A 19,240-nucleotide genomic window follows, 5' to 3' on the forward strand; every position below is an offset into this window, starting at 1 on the left:
TGGAAAAGAGTGACAATTAATCGGGGACGAAGGGAGTATAATATTAGAATCTCACGCATTCATTCTATTATTAGAGAGAAATTAAATATATACAAAAAGTAAGCACCTGCTAGCTTATGCCTGAAATTGATAGCTTAAAAATGAATGGAATTAGCCAGACATATGGTGATTGTAAAAAGGGAAAGAATCGTAGGGGGGAGTCATCAGCATCTTGCTCTCATGGTCATCATGAGACCACAGAGAATCATTTGTGGGGAAATCCCATACTAGAGGAGATGTGATTGGAAAATTGCTACTCTCTTCAGACAGCTCTATGTCCTTCCAGATCTCATCTATGGAATACACTTCTTCCGCAGCCGCCTTGCACTTGTTATTGTTGTTTTGTCCCTCCATCCCGCCAGTGTCATAGAAGCTGGCGATGGAGGAGCAGGATGAGGAAGAGGAGGAGGAGAAGGAGGAGGCATGAGGAATACCGGTGGCCTTCTTCTTCTGTTCCTGAGCCTTCTTCCTTATGTGAGTTCTCCAGTAGTTCTTGATCTCGTTATCAGTGCGACCGGGTATTTTCCTGGCAATTCTTGACCATCTACACATAGAAGAAGGAGGGTTATGAGAATCACCAATATGGGGTTTGTTTGTGTTGACAATTGAAACTAAGAAAATATACTATAATACAACTATCTCATATGGATATACAAAGAGAACTGAAAATCACTATATAAGTCTCATGGGTCTCTTCTCGTATCACCAATTATTTTAGGATGAAACCTAGGGATTTCAATCAGTTTGAATAGCACACCTGTTTCCCCATTTGGAGTGGAGTTGGAGAACGAGGCGCTCTTCGTGAGGGGTGATTTTACCCCTCTTAAGGCCAGGGTGGAGGTAGTTGACCCAGCGCAGACGACAGCTCTTGCCGGTGCGTTTGAGACCTAGAAAAGGGAAGAAAATAAGACAAGGGCGATGGTAGAGGGGAATCCATGCCCAAAACAAGCCTACCTATTTCGCATCTCCCGCCACCTTCAAACCTGATACTTTAGCAATGAAGTCCCAACGCCGGTCGCCGAATAAGTTAACGTAGAACACCAACTGAACGTCCTCTTCTTCGGTCCATGGCCCCTTTCTCATGGCTTCTTCTTTCTCCATCATCTCTTGATTCTACCTAGCTATCTGTCGATGGATCACTATATCTATCTATATATATATATATATATATATATGTATATATATTGAAGCAAATGGAAGGAAGGGTGATATGTGAAGATGGCTATTTTAGCCATTATAAAAGTTTTTGCCTCCTTTCCTTTAGATAAGTGGTTTGATATGTTGATGTAACTTTCATAACTGCCCATCCAATTCTACTATTCCACGTATTTTTGCATAACAATATGTCATAATACATGCATTTCTCATTTATTTATTAATCCTGTTTTTTAAAGAACATCTTTGGAATTCTTTGAATTTAGATTATGCCGAACAGACATCTTTTTTTTTTTAATTTATTTTCAAGGATATAAAGTCAATGAATATATTAGACACTGATTGATAACGAAAAATTAGTAATCATCGAAATTCTATTTTTTTGAAAATATAAATATACTTATTAGACAACCACTAGAAAACTCCTAAAAATAAAATAAAAACTATAAAATTAAAAATAAAATAAAATAAAAACTATAAAATTAAAATAAGTCTAAAACTAATAAATTGTGTTTTTTCCCTCTCAACGTGTCGGATGGGCAAAAACTATTAGGATCCGTTTGGTACACAGAATTGGAATTGAATTGGAATTAGAATTCTATGGAATTGAATTGGAAGGAATTGAATTGGAATTCAATTTCAAATCCTTTGTTTGGCAAAATGAAATAATTGATATGGAATTGAATTTAAAAATTGAATGTGTGTGCGCGCGCGCAGTGTGTGTGTGTGTGTGAATGTGTGAGTTGTGTACTGTGTGTGTTGTGTGTGTGTATGTGCACTGTGTGTGTGAACGTGTGTGCTGTGTGCGTGTGTGTGTTTGAGGATGTGTGTAGTGTGTGTGTAAGAATGTGTGTTGTGTGTGTGAATGTGTGTGTTGTGTGTGTGTGTGCGCGCGCTTGTGCAGTGTGTGTGTGTGTGTGTTTGAATCGTGTTGTGTGTGTGTGCTGTGCTGCGTGCGTGTGTTTGCTGTATGTGTGTGTGAATGTGTGTGTGTGTTTGCTGTGTGTGTGCAATGTGTGTAATAATCATGCATTGTGTGTGTAATTTAATAAATATTTGGAATTCCACTACTTTTGATATGGAATTCAAATTGTGGAATTGGGTTACAATTCCAAATCTAATTTTTTTTATGATACCAGACACTAAATTTGGAATTGAAGGCTCCAATTCCAATTCCACACCTCCAATTCCATATACCAAACACAACCTTACTAATCACCTTTATATTCTTCTTCCGATTTCCATTTTTATTTTAAAAATATACTCCCTTCGTCCCATAAAAATATATGCATTTTCCATTTTCATTCGTCCATAAAATGGGTATTTTCATTTATGGAAAGTTATCTCTATTTATTACCCTTATACATCAAGTTATTCACAACTTATATTACTATTAGAAAACTAATTTATTTTCCACTATCCACTAATACTACTTTCACTACCCTTCCACTCCTCTCTCTTACTTTACCAATTTTGTTTCAATTCTTGTGGCATATCATATGCCCGCATTTTTATGAAATAAAGGGTTTAGGGTTTAATCACGTATGAAGAAGTATGAAGTATCAAAACTTATTAGAAAATCACATGAGAAGTTGCTGACATAAATGTGGCAAAATTCATATGCCGACAAATTTAGGGATTGCGAAAAATGCCCTTCTAAGTGATTTGGGCATTTTCATCCGAAAAGTGGCTAAAAAACTGCATCTGTGATTATATAAAACGTTAGGGTTATCAAGGTATATATATACTTTTAGGGCTCTGTGGTGTAACAACCCTAAAGGTTAGGGACTAATGGTGCAGTTCACTCTATTCTAAATTACATGTTAATTTTTATTTTCAAATTTGATTATTATAGATGTCAATCAGTGTTTTAAAAATCGGACTGGACCGACTGGTTCAACCGATCCGAACACGAACCGACTGACAGTCCAATTCGATTTACTGTTTATACTAGTATGATGTTGAGCCATTGAGAACGCTTGAACCGGCAGGTCGGTCTGGTCAGAAATCGGAAACCAGTTTTTCTTTTTCTTTTTTTTAAAAAGTTTAAAAATTTGTCATTGGAAAGCTTGAACTCATGACCTCCACTCCAATTAACAAGAGCTTTACCACTCTATCACAAACCTTACTCAAAAAAATATGAACATTAAATATTCCTGTACATTGAACATTAAGTTTTTTTTTAAAAAAAACAAACTAATAATTCATTTTATTTTATACTTTATTAATGTAATCGTTAATTATGATACATATAATTATCATGTATGTATTTTAACTCGTTACTAATATATTGTTACTGTTGTTATTGTTATTGTTATATTGTAAGGTTCAATTTCTTTTTATATATTATTCTTTATAGTTTATTTTTTACTAAATATATATTTTTATAGTATATATTTAATTTATGTACCCTGATATTAAAGTATAGTTTTAATTAAAATAATTAATTATTTTTATTTAACACTAACTATATTCGTTATAATATTATTCCACCAGGTACATTTTTTTGAATTGATATAAATTTTATCTACTTTTATACGTAAAATATTAAATTTTTATTTAGACCAACAAAAAATTTATAAGTATATTTTATTATATTCACTAAATTTTTATCTAGACTAACTAATACTCCCTTATCCCATTCAAGATGACCACCTTTCCTTTTTAGTTTGTCTCAATCAAGATGACCACTTTTCAATTTTGAAAATAGTCTCCTCTCTCTTTTCTCATTAAAATATTCAACTATATTTTTTCCTCTCTACTTTATTCCACCTAATAATAACTATGTCACAATTAAAGTGGTTTGTGATTTTTACGTAAAAGGAATTTTTTTTATAGGAAAACGAAAAATAAGATTTTTATTTGCTTTTATGGGTGTATTACACCATATCTTTGATATCATGATATGGACAGTAGTGTAGTTTACACGGCAACAGTGGAAAACAAATCATAAAATAGTGTGTGAGAAAATAGGAAGGCATATGCGTCGTTGGTGTTGGACAGAAAGCTGCGAATGGGGTTACCATATAAACAAATACAATAAATACATCAAAAGGTTTTTGTGGCCTTTCTTTGATTTGTTGCCCGCTAAAAATCTGATTTCTATTACTTATTTTAAAATAATTTGACCCTTCTCTTCTGCAAAGGCCAAACAATACAAACGTAACCTATCAATATTGTCTCTTCTAAGTTCTATCTAATAAATTACCCAAACATTCACAACATTTAATTATTATGTCTCGTTTGTACAGAGTTACAATTAGAACGACTAATAACAATTGGTAAATTTGATAAAACCCTATTTAGGGAGTTTATTCTACTTGGCTTAAAAGGATATATCACTACTTAATATTTTTGACCAAAATACTAGTTTTCTCACACTTATATTTACATTTCGTCTTTAATATAGGGTCTTGTTAGGTTGAGATTTTTGAACCTGATTGAGAATTGAGATGCAATCTCAGCCACTCATTCAGAATATTTGTGAAATGTCAACTAGGGGTATTATCGTCAATAGCTTGCACATCAAATGTCAACAACTTTATTCAATAAATACTTTTTTTTTATTTTAATTTATTTTATTTTTTATTTTTTAATTTTTTTTAAATTTTTTTTAAAAAAAAATCATTTTTTTATTAACTATATATACAAATCATGTCAACTACACATCAAATGTAATGACAACTACATGTACGATTTATGTCAAAAAGTATTTATTGAATATGTAGTTGATATGAATTGTATTTGTGGTTGAAATTTTTTTTAAAAATTTTAAAAAATTTTAAAATAAAATTAAAAAAAATTAAAAAATTAAAAATATAAAATTAAAAACTAAAAAAAATATTTATTGAATAAAATGTACCATGATATTACCATTCTGTCCTTTCATAATTAATTAATCTAAAGATATTTTCTATGTGGAAAAATCTGGACCACTCATTTAATAAAAATAAGGGACTAATATTGCATCTCATTTTTCAATTAGTATAAAAAATCTCAATTGATTACAGTCCCTTTAATATACGTCATATTAACTTTGGACTGCTTGATTGTTTTCAATCTATTTCCTTTAAATTAAATGTGTGTACAAGGTATGCATCTCATAAGATTTAAATCCAGGTGAGGAGTTCATAAAGTAAAAGTGATGCAACATTCTCTATAAATGTTCAACAGTAGACGATGTTTTTCTCTTCTATTTAGTTAGACCATCTACAATAGTACACTAAAATTTAATAAAACGAAGTAGATAATTAGCTCCAATGGAACTTTAAAACAAATACTACTACCATTTTAGGTTTGTTTAAATAAAAACAAACCCAAATCACTTTCTCAAATTTGGTTAGTATTCTTTTAAGTTTGAATTTAATGTAAATGGTTGGAATAAAGATACCATTTAATTTGATTTTTACACTAAAATGGGTTAAAGTTTAGTATAAATAGTTGAAGATATACTTAAAAAAAAATAAAAGAAAATAATTAGACCATTAATTATCATAAGAAAAAGTTAGGGGAATTTGGAGTTAGGAATAAATTAAATGTGGAACAATATTCTAATTAACATGGTAATATATATATATATATATATATATATATATAGAGGGATGTATTAAGATGACAACACTATTTATTGTAACGCCGTACCACCATTTTAGGCCATTGGATCTTAAAATCGTGTGCTTGTCATGCTGCCACGTGTAAAAACGCGGAGGGGTAAAATAGGAAATTTCTAATTTTACGTTACCAGATTGCAGTGTTGTTCATTGAATATTGCAGTCTTACCACAACAATATTGCAGTTTACCACGACTGCAATATCTAATACAGTAGACTGCAAACCCGTGTTTTTTCACGAAACTTAATCCTAGGCGTCCATAAATGAGATCTAACGGACTATATTGGTGGTATGGTGTTATCTTATCTATGGTGGCACTATAGTGCACCATATATATATATATATAGGGGTGCGTTAGGCTCCTTTGCACCCTAAGTGTCCTATTTCCTTCTTAATCTCAGCCCTTGGATCCTTAAATTGGATGGTTGTGATCAATGCATTATTAGTCTATAATGTTGCATTATTAGCCACTGTGCATTATTAGGATGAAAATGTGCATTATTAGTCTATAATGTTGCATTATTAGCCGCTGTGCATTATTAGAATGAAAATGTGCATTATTAAATGACACGTGTCATTAATCTAACCGTCAGATGACAAAATCGTGGGTCTAGGATTAAGAAGAAAAAAGGACAAAAGATATGAAATGGATTTGAATACCTCCCTCTATATATATATATATATATATATATATATAGGTTTGTGTTAAAATGACAACTCTTCTTAAAGTGACACTGTGACACCACTTATACAATAATATTATAAACGCTACACAGCAATATTACAAACACTATACAACAATCTATAGATTGCTGTATAGTGTGTCGGATATTGCTGGACAAAAAAAATTGCTGGATAAAGACCAACAAATTGCTGGCCGTCTTTTTCAGATTTTTTATTTATTTATTTTGCCACGTGGCAGCTTATTATTTGTCCACGTGTACAAATGATTAACTAGGAATGGTGGTATGGTGTTATTTTAAGGGGTGGTGGCACGCTAACACGCCCCTATGTATATATATGGTGATGATATCGTGGAAAAAAGAACTTCCAACATTGAGATAGAAATGTAATAATATATGAAAGTAAACATCAATTTGTGTACTATAAAATATCTAAATGACCACTAATAGATTGACAAAATGTCTCTAATATTCAGTACTAATATTAAAATACACTAATATGACGTTATTCGATTGGCGTGACTCCTTATCCTATGTTTATATATGTCACTAAGTTATGAAATTATTATAGTTGAAGGGGTGATTATGACTAATTATCATATAATTATCTATTTATAATTAAATTATGAGACTCATTTTATGAACTAAACATAATACTTTAAAATATATAATTATGAGATATAATCTTGCCAACGGAACGTGTCATATACATATTACATTAATTCTTCATAATATCAGTCTATGAACTCCACCTACCAATATATATCATGCGCCACGAAGCTTATTAAATGTACGATTGTATTAAATTGTTTATTCACAAGCCAATTTTAAATTTATATAAGAGGAAAATTGTATAAGTTCTCCACTATCTTGGATATAAGTTCTTATATTTTTAGGGTGCGCTTGAACAGGTAGATAGACACATTTAAAGTGTATTTAATAATTTAATCTAGTGTTTGATATGTTAATTTAATTATATGTGTGGTCCATTTAATGGTCAAGGACCCGTTGAATTATGGCTGAAAAAAGGTGTTTTATTGTCATGGAAAACTGGGTGATAATAATATATGCAACACTATATCAATCTTAAATTGTGTGGAATCTGCTAATATAGCCCTCGGGCTTGGAAAAACTGAAAAAGTCAAAGGATAGTTTTAAAATTTCCTACTATAACGTGACTTTAAATAACAAACCAAACATGTGATATTAAGGATTATAGATAGCATACCATTAATTTAAACACTACAAATAGAAATGAAAAACCAAAAAAAAAACATTTTTACAAAATTATTGTATTCTAAAGATAAACTTCAATTCAATTATGCATGTATTACAAAATAAAAGAGATAAAAATTTGTTAAATATATAGATAATAGACTTGGTCTTTTATAAAATTGAATTTGAATTCCCAAAAGCGTTACTAGGACTCCCTATTATAAAATTCTAGGGATTTACACATGAGGTCAGACTTGAGCGCTAGTGAGCCTTTTAAATAATCAAGATTGCACTCCTCAACACATTTTTATTGCCAATTAAACTGAATTAGCAGATATACATGTGATGTGTTTCCTTTAAAGGATAACATAGTATTTATTACACACGAAGTTATCTTCTTATTTTAACCTAATCCCAACTTTTACTCTTAATCTAGTTGTGTAATCTAAGCAATACTAAAAAGGATACGGGATAATTCTTCTTTTGTTCTAACTTGGTAATAGCATTCCATTTTAATGAAGAACAATAGATTTATTCCCAGATAGGGAGTGACGCTTAAAGGTTATGCGTCTTTATAAGTAAAACGCATATCTGTTATGCGTCTTTATTTAATGACGCATAAGGGTTATGCGTCGTCAAGTAAAAACGCACATAAAATTAGCGTTTTGGAGTGACGCACAACAGTTATGCGTCTTTATTCAGTGACGCATAAGCATTATGCGTCTAACGTTAGTGACGCATAATTGTTATACGTCTTTCATTAGTGACGCATAAGGGTTATGCGTCTTCCAGTCGCGATTTAAACCCAGCAGAACAGAGGCAGAAACACATTTCGACAGAGGCAGCGAGCAGGCAGCGGCAAAGTCGCAATTTTCCATCTTCTCCGGCGCAATTGTCCATCTTTTCCGACGAATTTCAAACATATTCGGTATTTGTTCTTCAATTTGGCTACATTTATCCCTTATTGCTTAATTTCTGTATGTTTTCCCTAATTTAACAAAGTTAGGATTTAGGATGAAATTGATGAAATTTCGGACGATTTTTGTTGTTTTGTGGCCTATTTGTGTGTTTCACATGTATATAATTAGGAAGTGATTCAATTTTTTATGAAGTTGGATTGTTGAAGTTGAATTTTATGATTAAGTTGAATTGAAGTGTGTTTTTCAGTTGTAGTTGCAATTTAAGTTGGATTGTTGAGTTTTTATGATTAAAACTGAATGTTGATTAAGTTGGGTGATTATTTTGGGTTATTATTTTGAACTTAAGAATGTTGGAATGTTGATTCAATTAGAGTTTAGAGTTTATGATTATGTTGGAATGTTGATTCAATTTGGGTTATTATTTTGAAGCAGATGGCATCTTCAAGTTCTGAAGAACAGTTATGTTATGGACCTGAGGATCCATCATTACTCTTTCATCAAACCGAACACATTTCAGCCTCCTTGTTGGCGAATGGCACAACAAATGTGTTTAGAGTTCGTCGGAAGGAAAGTAAGGTCTGGACAGTGCAAATACATCCAACTGTGAAACATTGGCTTGATGTATGGGGTTTCAAAGGCTTGTTGGAATGTGGAAGGCCGATGAGGATAGACAACGAGCTTATCACTGCCTTGATCGAGCGCTGGAGGCCTAAGACACACTGTTTCCACCTACCAGTTGGAGAGGTTACTGTAACCTTACAGGATGTGCAAAGCTTGTGGGGCTTGAGAGCAGACGGTCGTGTTTTCACTGGCCGTGACTACCCTATCGGATATGACGATTGGCCCAGCAAGTGTCGAGATATGTTAGGATGGATACCTGACGTAGAAAATGAAACGAAGCAGGGCGGTTTGTTAATGACATCTCTTATCCACCAAACGACGATACCTTTGGAAGATGGGTTGTATGATTATGTATACATGCAAAGGGCACGTATTCATGCGCTGATCTTGTTAGGGGGTCTTATTATACTGGACACCACAGGGTGCAAGGTCCCCTTTATGTGGTTGAATGCCTTTGACGTGTCTAGTATCAGTTGGGGTAGCGCTGCCTTAGCGTTTCTGTATCATTATTTATGCGAGGCATCTATAGGCAGACAGAAAAGAGATGTGGGTGGACCTATGATTCTTTTGCAGCTATGGGCGTGGGAAAGAATGCCCACATTGAGGCCATCCTTTTTTATATCGCCTATGCACACGCCGTATACCCCATCTGGAGCCAAGTAATTTACGTACCTGAGTACTAACCCCCAACTTCCAGATCATGGCCTTCAAACTGGGGCCCTTTTGCTTCTTCAACACATTTGCCCTCACATGGACCAAACAAAATTTGTGGTGTATCTGCGGGGCTCTTGTCATGATTTCAGACTCCATTGCTTTGAAGATTCCTTTATGCCAATCTGATATAATGCACACCTCCCTCTCGTATTTCACCACATGAGTTCTTACATGATCCAAAAACCACGACCAACTGTCATTGGTTTCTTCATCCACCACAGCATATGCAATAGGCAAGCATGTCTTGTTAGCATCAAAACCACAAGCAACAAGCAACTTACCTTTAAATCTTCCTCGGAGGTGAGTCCCGTCTATTGTTAACATCGGTGCAGCCTTCTGGAAAGCATGTATTGCAGGCCCAAATGCCCAGAAAACATAGTTGAACACATTTGTACATCTCTGACTCAACAGCTCATTGTGCTTCCACTTAACAATTGTGCCCGGATTCTGTGACTGGAGTTCAAACATGTAGCCTGGCAACTGCCTAAATGATTCCTCCCATCCACCATATACAAACTCTATAGCCTTTCTCTTTGCATACCATGCCTTCTTATAACTGATTGACACACCAAATCTGTCTTGAACATCAGCTATTATTGAGAAGACCTTGAAATCGGCACATTGTCGCACATGATGTCGAATACACAGAGCAATCATCGCCGATGAGAAGTTAGCATGATCTCTGTTAGCACGATGGCCTACACAAGTATGTCGCCCCACCCACTTTCTAACTTCCCACATATCGTCATGCGCCCTTTGAGTAACTGAAACCTCCCACTTACATTCCCTTGCTTTTTTAGCGTCGGTGGTGTTGATGATGCCAATACCTGTTGCTGTCGTTCCTGCAGGAAATTTGCATACGGCATGCCACCTTCTTAATTTGCTCTCGACGACCTTAAACTGTTTTTCCTGCCACAAACTCCACATAGTTATAGCAATCTTCACATGAAGCTTCGAATCAAATTTTGTTCCCAACACAATCCAATGCAGCTCATTCCCATCCCAATACAAATTGATGTGTTCATTATCAACACCATCATCAGATACTCCAGAAGGACGACTTGGTAATTCGCGAAAGAATTTCAACCCTCTAGTGTTGTATTCCGAAAGTGGTTGTTCACCTTGTACAACAGGTTTACATGGTATTAGCTCATCATCAGAAGAACCATCACCATCATCAGAAGAACCATCACCATCACAGAGATCGGGTTCTGGCTTAGTATCAGATAGTGTTGTTGGCTCATTAAGAACATCTGCTACATCTACCTCATCATTCAATCCACCACCAACATCAACAACATCTACAACATCTCTATGCTCATTCATACTATGATCAAAGTTCATATGTTCACCCCTCGCAGATGATCCAATACCACATTCAGAGCTCAAAAGTTCAACCCTCGCAGATGATCCACTACCAAAATCAACAACTCGTGGGATTTCTGAACTTCTAACAGGTGAATACTCAACAAATAATTCAATACACCCACTTGAATTTTGAGCATTGTTGAACATAAACATTACACTTTCATCATTGCAAATCACAGAACATGTATAACTCATCCCGGAAGCAAACACTATACGTTGTCTCCACAATAATTCTATAGTGTGTTGGTTCACATCTATTCTCATCGCATCACATATCATTGCTACCAATTCAGAATAGAAAACACACGAATTTAATACGATGGAGCTCCTCGCACGAGGTGGATCATAACCAATACCCATATGTGGTAGTTGAACTACTCTACCACCCCAATACAAACTCACAAATACTTGCATGATTTCTGCATCACAAACATTTTCCAAAAACAACAATGAGGGACATTTTTTCTATAAGCCCTAATTTTTAATAAATTGGGTAAAACTAACAAAGTAGAGCAAAATAAACATGAATAATGATGAATGTAGCCAAATTGAAGAACAAATACCGAATATGTTTGAAATTCGTCGGAAAACATGGACAATTGCGCCGGAGAAGATGGAAAATCGCGACTTTGCTCGCTACCTGCTCGGGTGCCTCTGTCGAAATGTGTTTCTGCCTCTGTTCTGCTGGGTTTAAATCGCGACTGGAAGACGCATAACCCTTATGCGTCACTAATGAAAGACGCATAACGGTTATGCGTCACTAACGTTAGACGCTTATGCGTCACTAAATAAAGACGCATAACTGTTGTGCATCACTCCAAAACGCTAATTTTATGTGCGTTTTTACTTGACGACGCATAACCCTTATGCGTCATTAAATAAAGACGCATAACAGATATGCGTTTTACTTATAAAGACGCATAACCTTTATGCGTCACTCCCTAACTGGGAACAAATCTATTGTTCTTCATTAAAATGGAATGCTATTACCAAGCTAGAACAGAAAAAGAATTATCCCAAAAGGATACTCATCATATTTTACTGAATTATTTATATAGAAAACATGGTATCAATGAATAGTCGACATTAGGCAAATGCACAGCTTAGCACCATAATAGACAAATGAATAGCCGCCTTTAGGCAAATGCGAAGCTTTGCACCATAATAGACAAGAGGCAAAAGGCAAATAGAATGACAGCCACTCATTGCTTATATTTTATATATTGTGTATAAAAAGAATTAAAATTTTATTAGTGTTGATCAAATCCATGTTCAATTCTTATTTTTAGAACTACTAAATTATGTACTACTCCCTCCGTCCGCGAATAGGAGTCCCGGTTGAGTTGGGTGCGGGTTTTAAGAAAAGTGTGTAATAATTAAAGTGTGTGATAGTGGAATGTGGGACACATTTATATTATTATTTGATTTATTCTTTGGAATAATGAAATCTAACATTAAGAGATAGAGTGAGAAATTGCAATCAAAGTGGATTAAAATTAATTGCGGCTTCTAAATTAAGGAATAATGGGGTCATTTTTTATACTCCTAAGATAAAATGTCTAACCGGGACTCCTAATGGCGGACGGATGAAAATGGCCAACCGGGACTCCTATTCGTGGACGGAGGGAGTATATAAGTTTGGTAAAAAACTTGAATTTGGTAGGATTTGCAACTTCTTAACCTCCCCATTCCATTACTAATCATTAAGACAATATAATTTCATAAATTTTAAATTATAATTTTGTTTAATTTTTAATCAAATTGGAAAATTAATCAAAATCTTTAAAGCACGAAAAGTGATACTACGAAAAGTGTGACATACCTATTTAGTTATTATTTATAATTTTAATTATTGTATACAATTATTAAACCCTATATTAATATTAACATTAATGTTAACAAAGTCAATATATATAATATATAATATATAATATATATTAATTATTGTTATAAATTAATAATTACTTAAGAAAATTTTGGCCTCATTTTTAAATTATGACTTACACTTGACAATAATAATTAAATAACTAATAGTAATACATTTCATAATTTATAATGAAATAATAATAATAATAATAATAATAATATATAATATACACTAATAGTTATGTAGTAATTTAGTCGTTATTTTATACTCTCTCCGTCCACGAATAGGAGTCTCGTTTACTTTTTTACACTTATTTTATAAAAATGATCATAAATAGGTCACGCAAAGCTGTCAAGTGCAGAATTTAGGCAAAAATTCAAGGAAGAAAAGAAGACATTACCTTGTGAAGCCAAATCTTTTCCTTAACATATGTGGCACGAAAATTCCATATTTACTATTACTTGGAGGAAACCTTTTACCAAGTTTAAATCATTTTCGAGCCTATAAATATCCCATAACCTAATTCATAATATTCACCCATTCATAGCCTCCAAAATTGGGGAGCCCCCAAGGCTACTCCTCCAACCCTAATCCTTCATCTACCATTCCATCCACCATTCTTGGAGATTGGTGCAAGGCAAGAGAAGAAAGACTAAAGATTGCACAACAATTCATCCTTGGGTTTTGCTTTTTCTTTATGTTTTGTACTTTAATTTGTAGTTTTTGCTTTTTGTCCATGACTAATCTATAAGAATTCTTGGGATGTGTTAGTAAATTTTATTGGTTTATATAGTTCCAGTTTTGGTATCCATTTTGTTCATTGAATGCTTATATTCTAACTGTTGGATAATTGTTTCATGTTTGAGTGATGCATTCTGTTATCATATATTGACTTGCAACATAATCGTGAGAGAAGGTTTGCGAGTTAGAAGAGCTTAGTTGACTTAACAATTAGCTTCCCTTAAAACGACATTGTTAATTAAGAACGAGAACATTAGGAGTCTTAGACCATCTCCAATAGTATTGCAAAACCTAAAATGCAGTAGAATAATACCTCCAACGGTACTGCAAAACCAATCCCATTATAGGTTTTTGAAGAAAAAATACATATCATTAAGTTTTGCACTAAAGTCTAAAAGTATACTAAAAATACTTTTCATAGTTTGAGTTATTGCATTTAAGTCCACCAATTCATATTTATCAAAATAGAAGAAAAGGAAGAGAAATTAAAATAAAGAGATTGAAAAACTTACGTAAAGAAATTAAAATAAAGAATATCATATCGTTACCGTATCAAAAGTTTCAGTATATCGAAAATTTCGATATGAAAAAAACTATACCGTTACCGTATCAAAATTTCGGTATATCGTACGAAACTTCGGTATACCAACGGTATATCAAAATTTCGTACGATATACCGAAATTGTATACCATTTCGAATACATGTATACCGAAACTTCGGTATGCCGCTAGAGCTGGATATTTTTTCAATAAATATTTTTTTAAATATATAAATAAATTAATGATATTTATATATGATATTAAACTTTAAATTTTAAAAAATAAATTATATTATTATTATAATCGGTATAAACGGTATGTATTGATAATTTAATATGTATTGAGTTCCGATATATTTCGGCATACTGATAATATCGATAATATCGTGTATTGAGTGAACTGCATAAAAGGTCCTTGACTTTTCGACTTGTTGCACCGTTGACCCCTAACAAAAAAAAATCCCACTTCAGGGGTCTAACAAAAACTAAATTCACAAACCTTGCATATTTTGCCATTTTTCGGACGAAATTGCCCAAATGGCTGGAAGGGCACTTTCGTCCGATTATCCATGAAACCTGCCACTCTGCACCCCTAAGAAGTGACTACTAGGTGGCGTGTGTAAGAGATGACTCAGGCGACGCGACTGAATTCAAATTCGAAGTGATTTTGTGATGTATAAAATTATCTCTCTCCATCCCCTTTCTTCTTCCTTCCTTCTTCGTCCTTCTTCGTCTACCGTTTTCTTTTTTAGAGTGAACTGCTTCCAAATCGATTAGCATGGCAAATTAGGGGTTTAGGGTTTTCAGATTTCTGGGTTATCTACATTGCAAATTTTAGGGGATTTAATTTGACAGTCCATTACTTCCCGATTAGGCAAATCGATAGGCAAAGAGTGAACCGTGATTGTTTTTTTTAGCATATGATTCATTTTAATTTTGCAATTGTGGTAGTAATTTTGGCAAGTTGGGCGACTGGATTTTAGCTTATTATTTGGGGATTTCATGTGTTGTTGTTTTTTTGCTTTTGAATTAAGTTTACAGCTGGTTTGAATTATGTTATGTTGAATTGAATTCAGGCCCAATTGCAATGTCCTCTTCTTCTTCTCAATCTTACGTGTCAAGCTTCAATTGGAATTGGCCTCGTCCTGAAATTGTGAATTGTAATCACGATCTTGAGGCGGAGCTTGTGATATCTAGGACGGCTGCTAACCCGGGTAGACGTTACTATCGCTGCCGTATATGGAAGGTTAACATCTTGTATTGTATTCAATATTTCAAAGGAATTTTGTTGGCAGAAAGTTTAATCACAAAGTTTTCTGTTGTGCAGGAAGATGACTGCAAGTTTTTTCGATGGGTTGATGCGGGTTTGTCCCCAAGCCAAGACAGTTACTTTCAAAGAGTGAAACTTGAACGAGACCAATTCGAGTCTCAGCTTAGAGCGAAATCGTTAATTGAAGGTGTTCTTGAAGAGAAATTGCACAAAAAAAGTGAGGAGTGCGAAGCGTTGAAGTTACAATTGGCAATGAAAACTGACGAGTGTGGAGCATTGACACTGAAAATCGCTAATACAATGAAAACATCCCGAAGGTTTAAATTCACAATCGTGTTGTTATGCATTGTAATATTTCTACTTTTATAACAAATTTATGGTATGTAATTATCTTCTACTTTTGTAACAAATGTATGGTATCTAATTATCCTTCTACTTTTGTTAACCTACTTTTGTAACAAAGCTACTGTCTTCTGTTATCTAATTATTTTATCCTGTTGATTTGTAAAATTTAGCATATGATGAACACCAAATATAATACACTGAACTGCACAAAAACATTTACTGTATAATTACACTGAACTGCACAAAAACATTTGTAATCACTGAACAGAGCAGGTAATAGGATAACAATCACATATGAGGACACACAGTATCGAAAATCACGGATGAAGTTTGCATGTTTTTCAGAAATCACGACTGAGGTTAACCATTCAAATTTGAAGCAACACTCCCAAACCCTCAATCAGTACCAACAAAGATGAAAATTACTCATGAACATTAGCATCACATTCAAATTCGTTAATAACTGTCAGTTTTAAGCATCAGTTCATCACTGCTATGCTACCAAAATATATAAGTTCATCCTTGCCACCAAAATACACCATCATTGTTTAACAAAAATACCATATCAAAAACCACCAAACACCATCAAGGTTATAGGGTTGTTTTGCCATTTGCAACTGATCCAGTGTTGCTTCAATCTTGATCACCGCAGCGGCCACAACGCTGAGGCTGAGACCTGGCCCTTGTTCTGGCGGCCCTAGTGCTAGGTCCCGGATCGGCAACATTAGGCTGCAAGAAAAAAAAGAAATATGATATAAAGCACTTCGTATGTGTATAATTATGCGAGAGCCTGATATGTAATGAATACTACCTCTTGGCTTCGGCGATCCGCTTCGGGCAAGTTACTCCCCCTCGTATCCGTCGTACGCGACCCAGTTTGATGCGAACTCTCCCCAACTTCAGCACGAGCATCTGTCCGTGGATCATTGGTGCAAGTCCTCCTGTTATGCCCTTCTTGGCCGCAGCGGCGACATCTCATGATGAAGGTTCGTCGCAGTGACTCACCTCCGTCCACATGAAGACGAATCTGGGGCTCCTCACGCCTCAATTTCTTCGGTCGTCCACGCTGTCGCTTTGTCCTAGGAGGAGCCAGTTCCAATGCACTATCACAACTCTTGGGCCAGTTGTCAACCCCATTAATTGGGTAAAGGACATTCTCGTATAGCATCGTCATTGTGGACTTCAGATAATAGCGGGAGACGTATCGCATGACATCCTCGCCGTTCTTGTTGATTGTTGCGATGGCATGAGTACATGGAATCCCTGTTAGCTGCCATAGTCTGCAAGAGCATGTAAAATCGCGCATGTTCACAACATATTGCCCAGACGGCCCTGATACTTGGTACGAAGTATCTCCATTCCATGTAGCTCGCCATGAAGAGGCCCTCGCGTACCACTTGTCAACAATCTCCTTGATAACAGGAGGGACTGCGTGATTGTAGCTTTTGATCCACTGGCCTCTGATCTGAAGCCTTTCCATTTGACTCGTTCGGATGTCCTCCAACATACTGATAATAGCTTTTTCTCGCGCCAATGCAATCTTCGAATTAAAAGTCTCACAAATGTTGTTGAGTAGCACATCACAACAAGTATGTGGGGAGAAAAAAGCCTTCACCCATTTTTCTTTGGGAGCAACCCCAGTAAGCCACTGATGTGCTGAAGGGTACTCAATCCGCAGAGCTTCCATCTTGTCCAAGTAATGTTCAAGGGTTGTACTCGCGGCTATCTCCCACAAACGTTCTTTGAAATTTTCTCCGACAAATCTCTTCTCGAAATTATTGTATATGTGCTGAACACAGAAGCGGTGCTCGCTCTGTGGGAATTCCTCAAGAATCACTTTTGCAAGCCCCTGTCAATTCACAATACCATTACCACTGAATCACACATCCAGTACTAAATGTTTGAATAAAATCACAGATAGAGTACTAAACTTTAATCACATCCCCAGTGTAATATGTAAATGCGAAATCACAAAAGAGGTAAATACCTTTTGTTGGTCAGACATAAAGACAAATCGTGGGCCATTTGCATGCAATTCGAGGTCGTTGGCCAAATAATCCAGAAACCACTTCCACTGGACATAGCTCTCCGCTTCGGTCACAGCCCATGCAATCGGCCACCATCCATTGTTGGGATCAATTCCCATTGCTGTCATTAGCTGCCCTCTGTACATTCCTCGCAAGAAACACGCGTCCAAGAAGATTATTGGCCGACATAACCGCGTCCACCCCTTCTTCAATGATCCAAGGCAACAGTAGAACCTCAGGAATCGCGGGCCCACGGCGCCAACATCCCTCGTGTTCTCATAATGGATGTGTACACTGGAATCAGGGTGTGTCCGTTCCAATTCGGCTTTGTAGTAGAACAGGTTCTTGTACTGGGTTGCCGCAGAGCCGAATATGCCATCCAGTGCATGCTCTCTGGCCCGATATGCCTTCATCCTTCCGATCTTCAGGCCAAAATCTTCATCCACACACTACCGTATAGCCGCAAGTGGAATGTGAGGGTTGGCTTTGATCTTCTCAATGTACCGCTCACCTAGCCACTTTGCAGTGAGCCACTTCTGATCCAACACTTGGGAGCATGTGTGCGCGTGATCCCGTTGCATATTCATCAGTACATAATCTGCTACGTTGTTTGTCTCGAGCTTCCTCAAGTATACATACCACTCACACCCTTGCCCTTTACAAACGGCACGTAGTTTGTCGCCGTCATTTCTTTTCACGTGCACCCGCCGTCTAGTCATGATTGCGTACTGTCTCAAGACATCAAACAAAAAATCTCTATGCTTAAAAACATGACCAGGCTTCCAATTCGGGATCTCATTAGGGTTGAGCTTGAACGGGGTATACTTGATGCCTTTCTTCTTCAAACCCTCCAAATCTTCAAGGTCTTCAAGGTCATCAAGATCTTGCAGCTCATCCACAATCTCATCCTCGCATAGTGGGTTCTCTGTCGCCTTCTTTTTTTCCACATAAGGCGAAAATTTCCTCCGCCGTTTCTCCCCTACCCCCGCTTGGTCTTCACCTTCCCCCGTCTGGTGTTCACCTTCTCCAGACTCGTCTTCAGCTTCCTCACACTGGTTGACATTCTGTTGCTCCTGTCCCGGATGTTGTTGTTGGAATATGGATTCATAGTACGACGTAAACAGC

The 19,240-nt window shown here is 35.5% G+C and overlaps 2 protein-coding genes across 2 annotated transcripts; both read right to left on the reverse strand.

Annotated features, from left to right (window-relative positions):
• Window positions 1-38: 38 nt before the first annotated feature.
• LOC125219558 (transcription factor MYB48-like) lies at window positions 39-1,281 on the reverse strand. The gene is made up of 3 exons (XM_048121568.2): window positions 1,023-1,281; window positions 797-926; window positions 39-583 (listed from the first exon to the last, which is right to left on the reverse strand). Exons 1-3 carry the CDS (start codon window positions 1,141-1,143, stop codon window positions 151-153), a joined length of 684 nt encoding a protein of 227 aa, XP_047977525.2. The 5' UTR covers window positions 1,144-1,281; the 3' UTR covers window positions 39-150.
• A 15,440-nt stretch (window positions 1,282-16,721) lies between these two features.
• Window positions 16,722-18,093, reverse strand: LOC148933386 (uncharacterized). The gene is made up of 3 exons (XM_089059876.1): window positions 18,076-18,093; window positions 16,900-17,937; window positions 16,722-16,817 (listed from the first exon to the last, which is right to left on the reverse strand). The coding sequence occupies exons 1-3, from the start codon at window positions 18,091-18,093 to the stop codon at window positions 16,722-16,724; spliced, it is 1,152 nt and encodes a 383-aa protein (XP_088916002.1).
• Between the last annotated feature and the right edge of the window lie 1,147 nt (window positions 18,094-19,240).

Source organism: Salvia hispanica, chromosome 1 (assembly GCF_029641045.1).
Source record: "Salvia hispanica isolate PSC_SH4W2 chromosome 1, Shi_PSC_v1, whole genome shotgun sequence".
Taxonomy (NCBI): Eukaryota; Viridiplantae; Streptophyta; class Magnoliopsida; order Lamiales; family Lamiaceae; genus Salvia; species Salvia hispanica.

What these genes read in the sequence shown, in the direction of transcription:
- LOC125219558 (XM_048121568.2), bottom strand. Translation starts at nt 1,143, where the DNA reads ATGATGGAGAAAGAAGAAGCCATGAGAAAGGGGCCATGGACCGAAGAA. An exon ending in CTTCATTGCTAAAGTATCAG is followed by an intron (nt 927 to 1,022) that starts GTTTGAAGGTGG and finishes TCCCTTTTCTAG; the next exon opens with GTCTCAAACGCACCGGCAAG. An exon ending in CACTCCAAATGGGGAAACAG is followed by an intron (nt 584 to 796) that starts GTGTGCTATTCA and finishes TTCTATGTGTAG; the next exon opens with ATGGTCAAGAATTGCCAGGA.
- LOC148933386 (XM_089059876.1), bottom strand. An exon ending in CGGATCGCCGAAGCCAAGAG is followed by an intron (nt 16,818 to 16,899) that starts GTAGTATTCATT and finishes TTTTTCTTGCAG; the next exon opens with CCTAATGTTGCCGATCCGGG.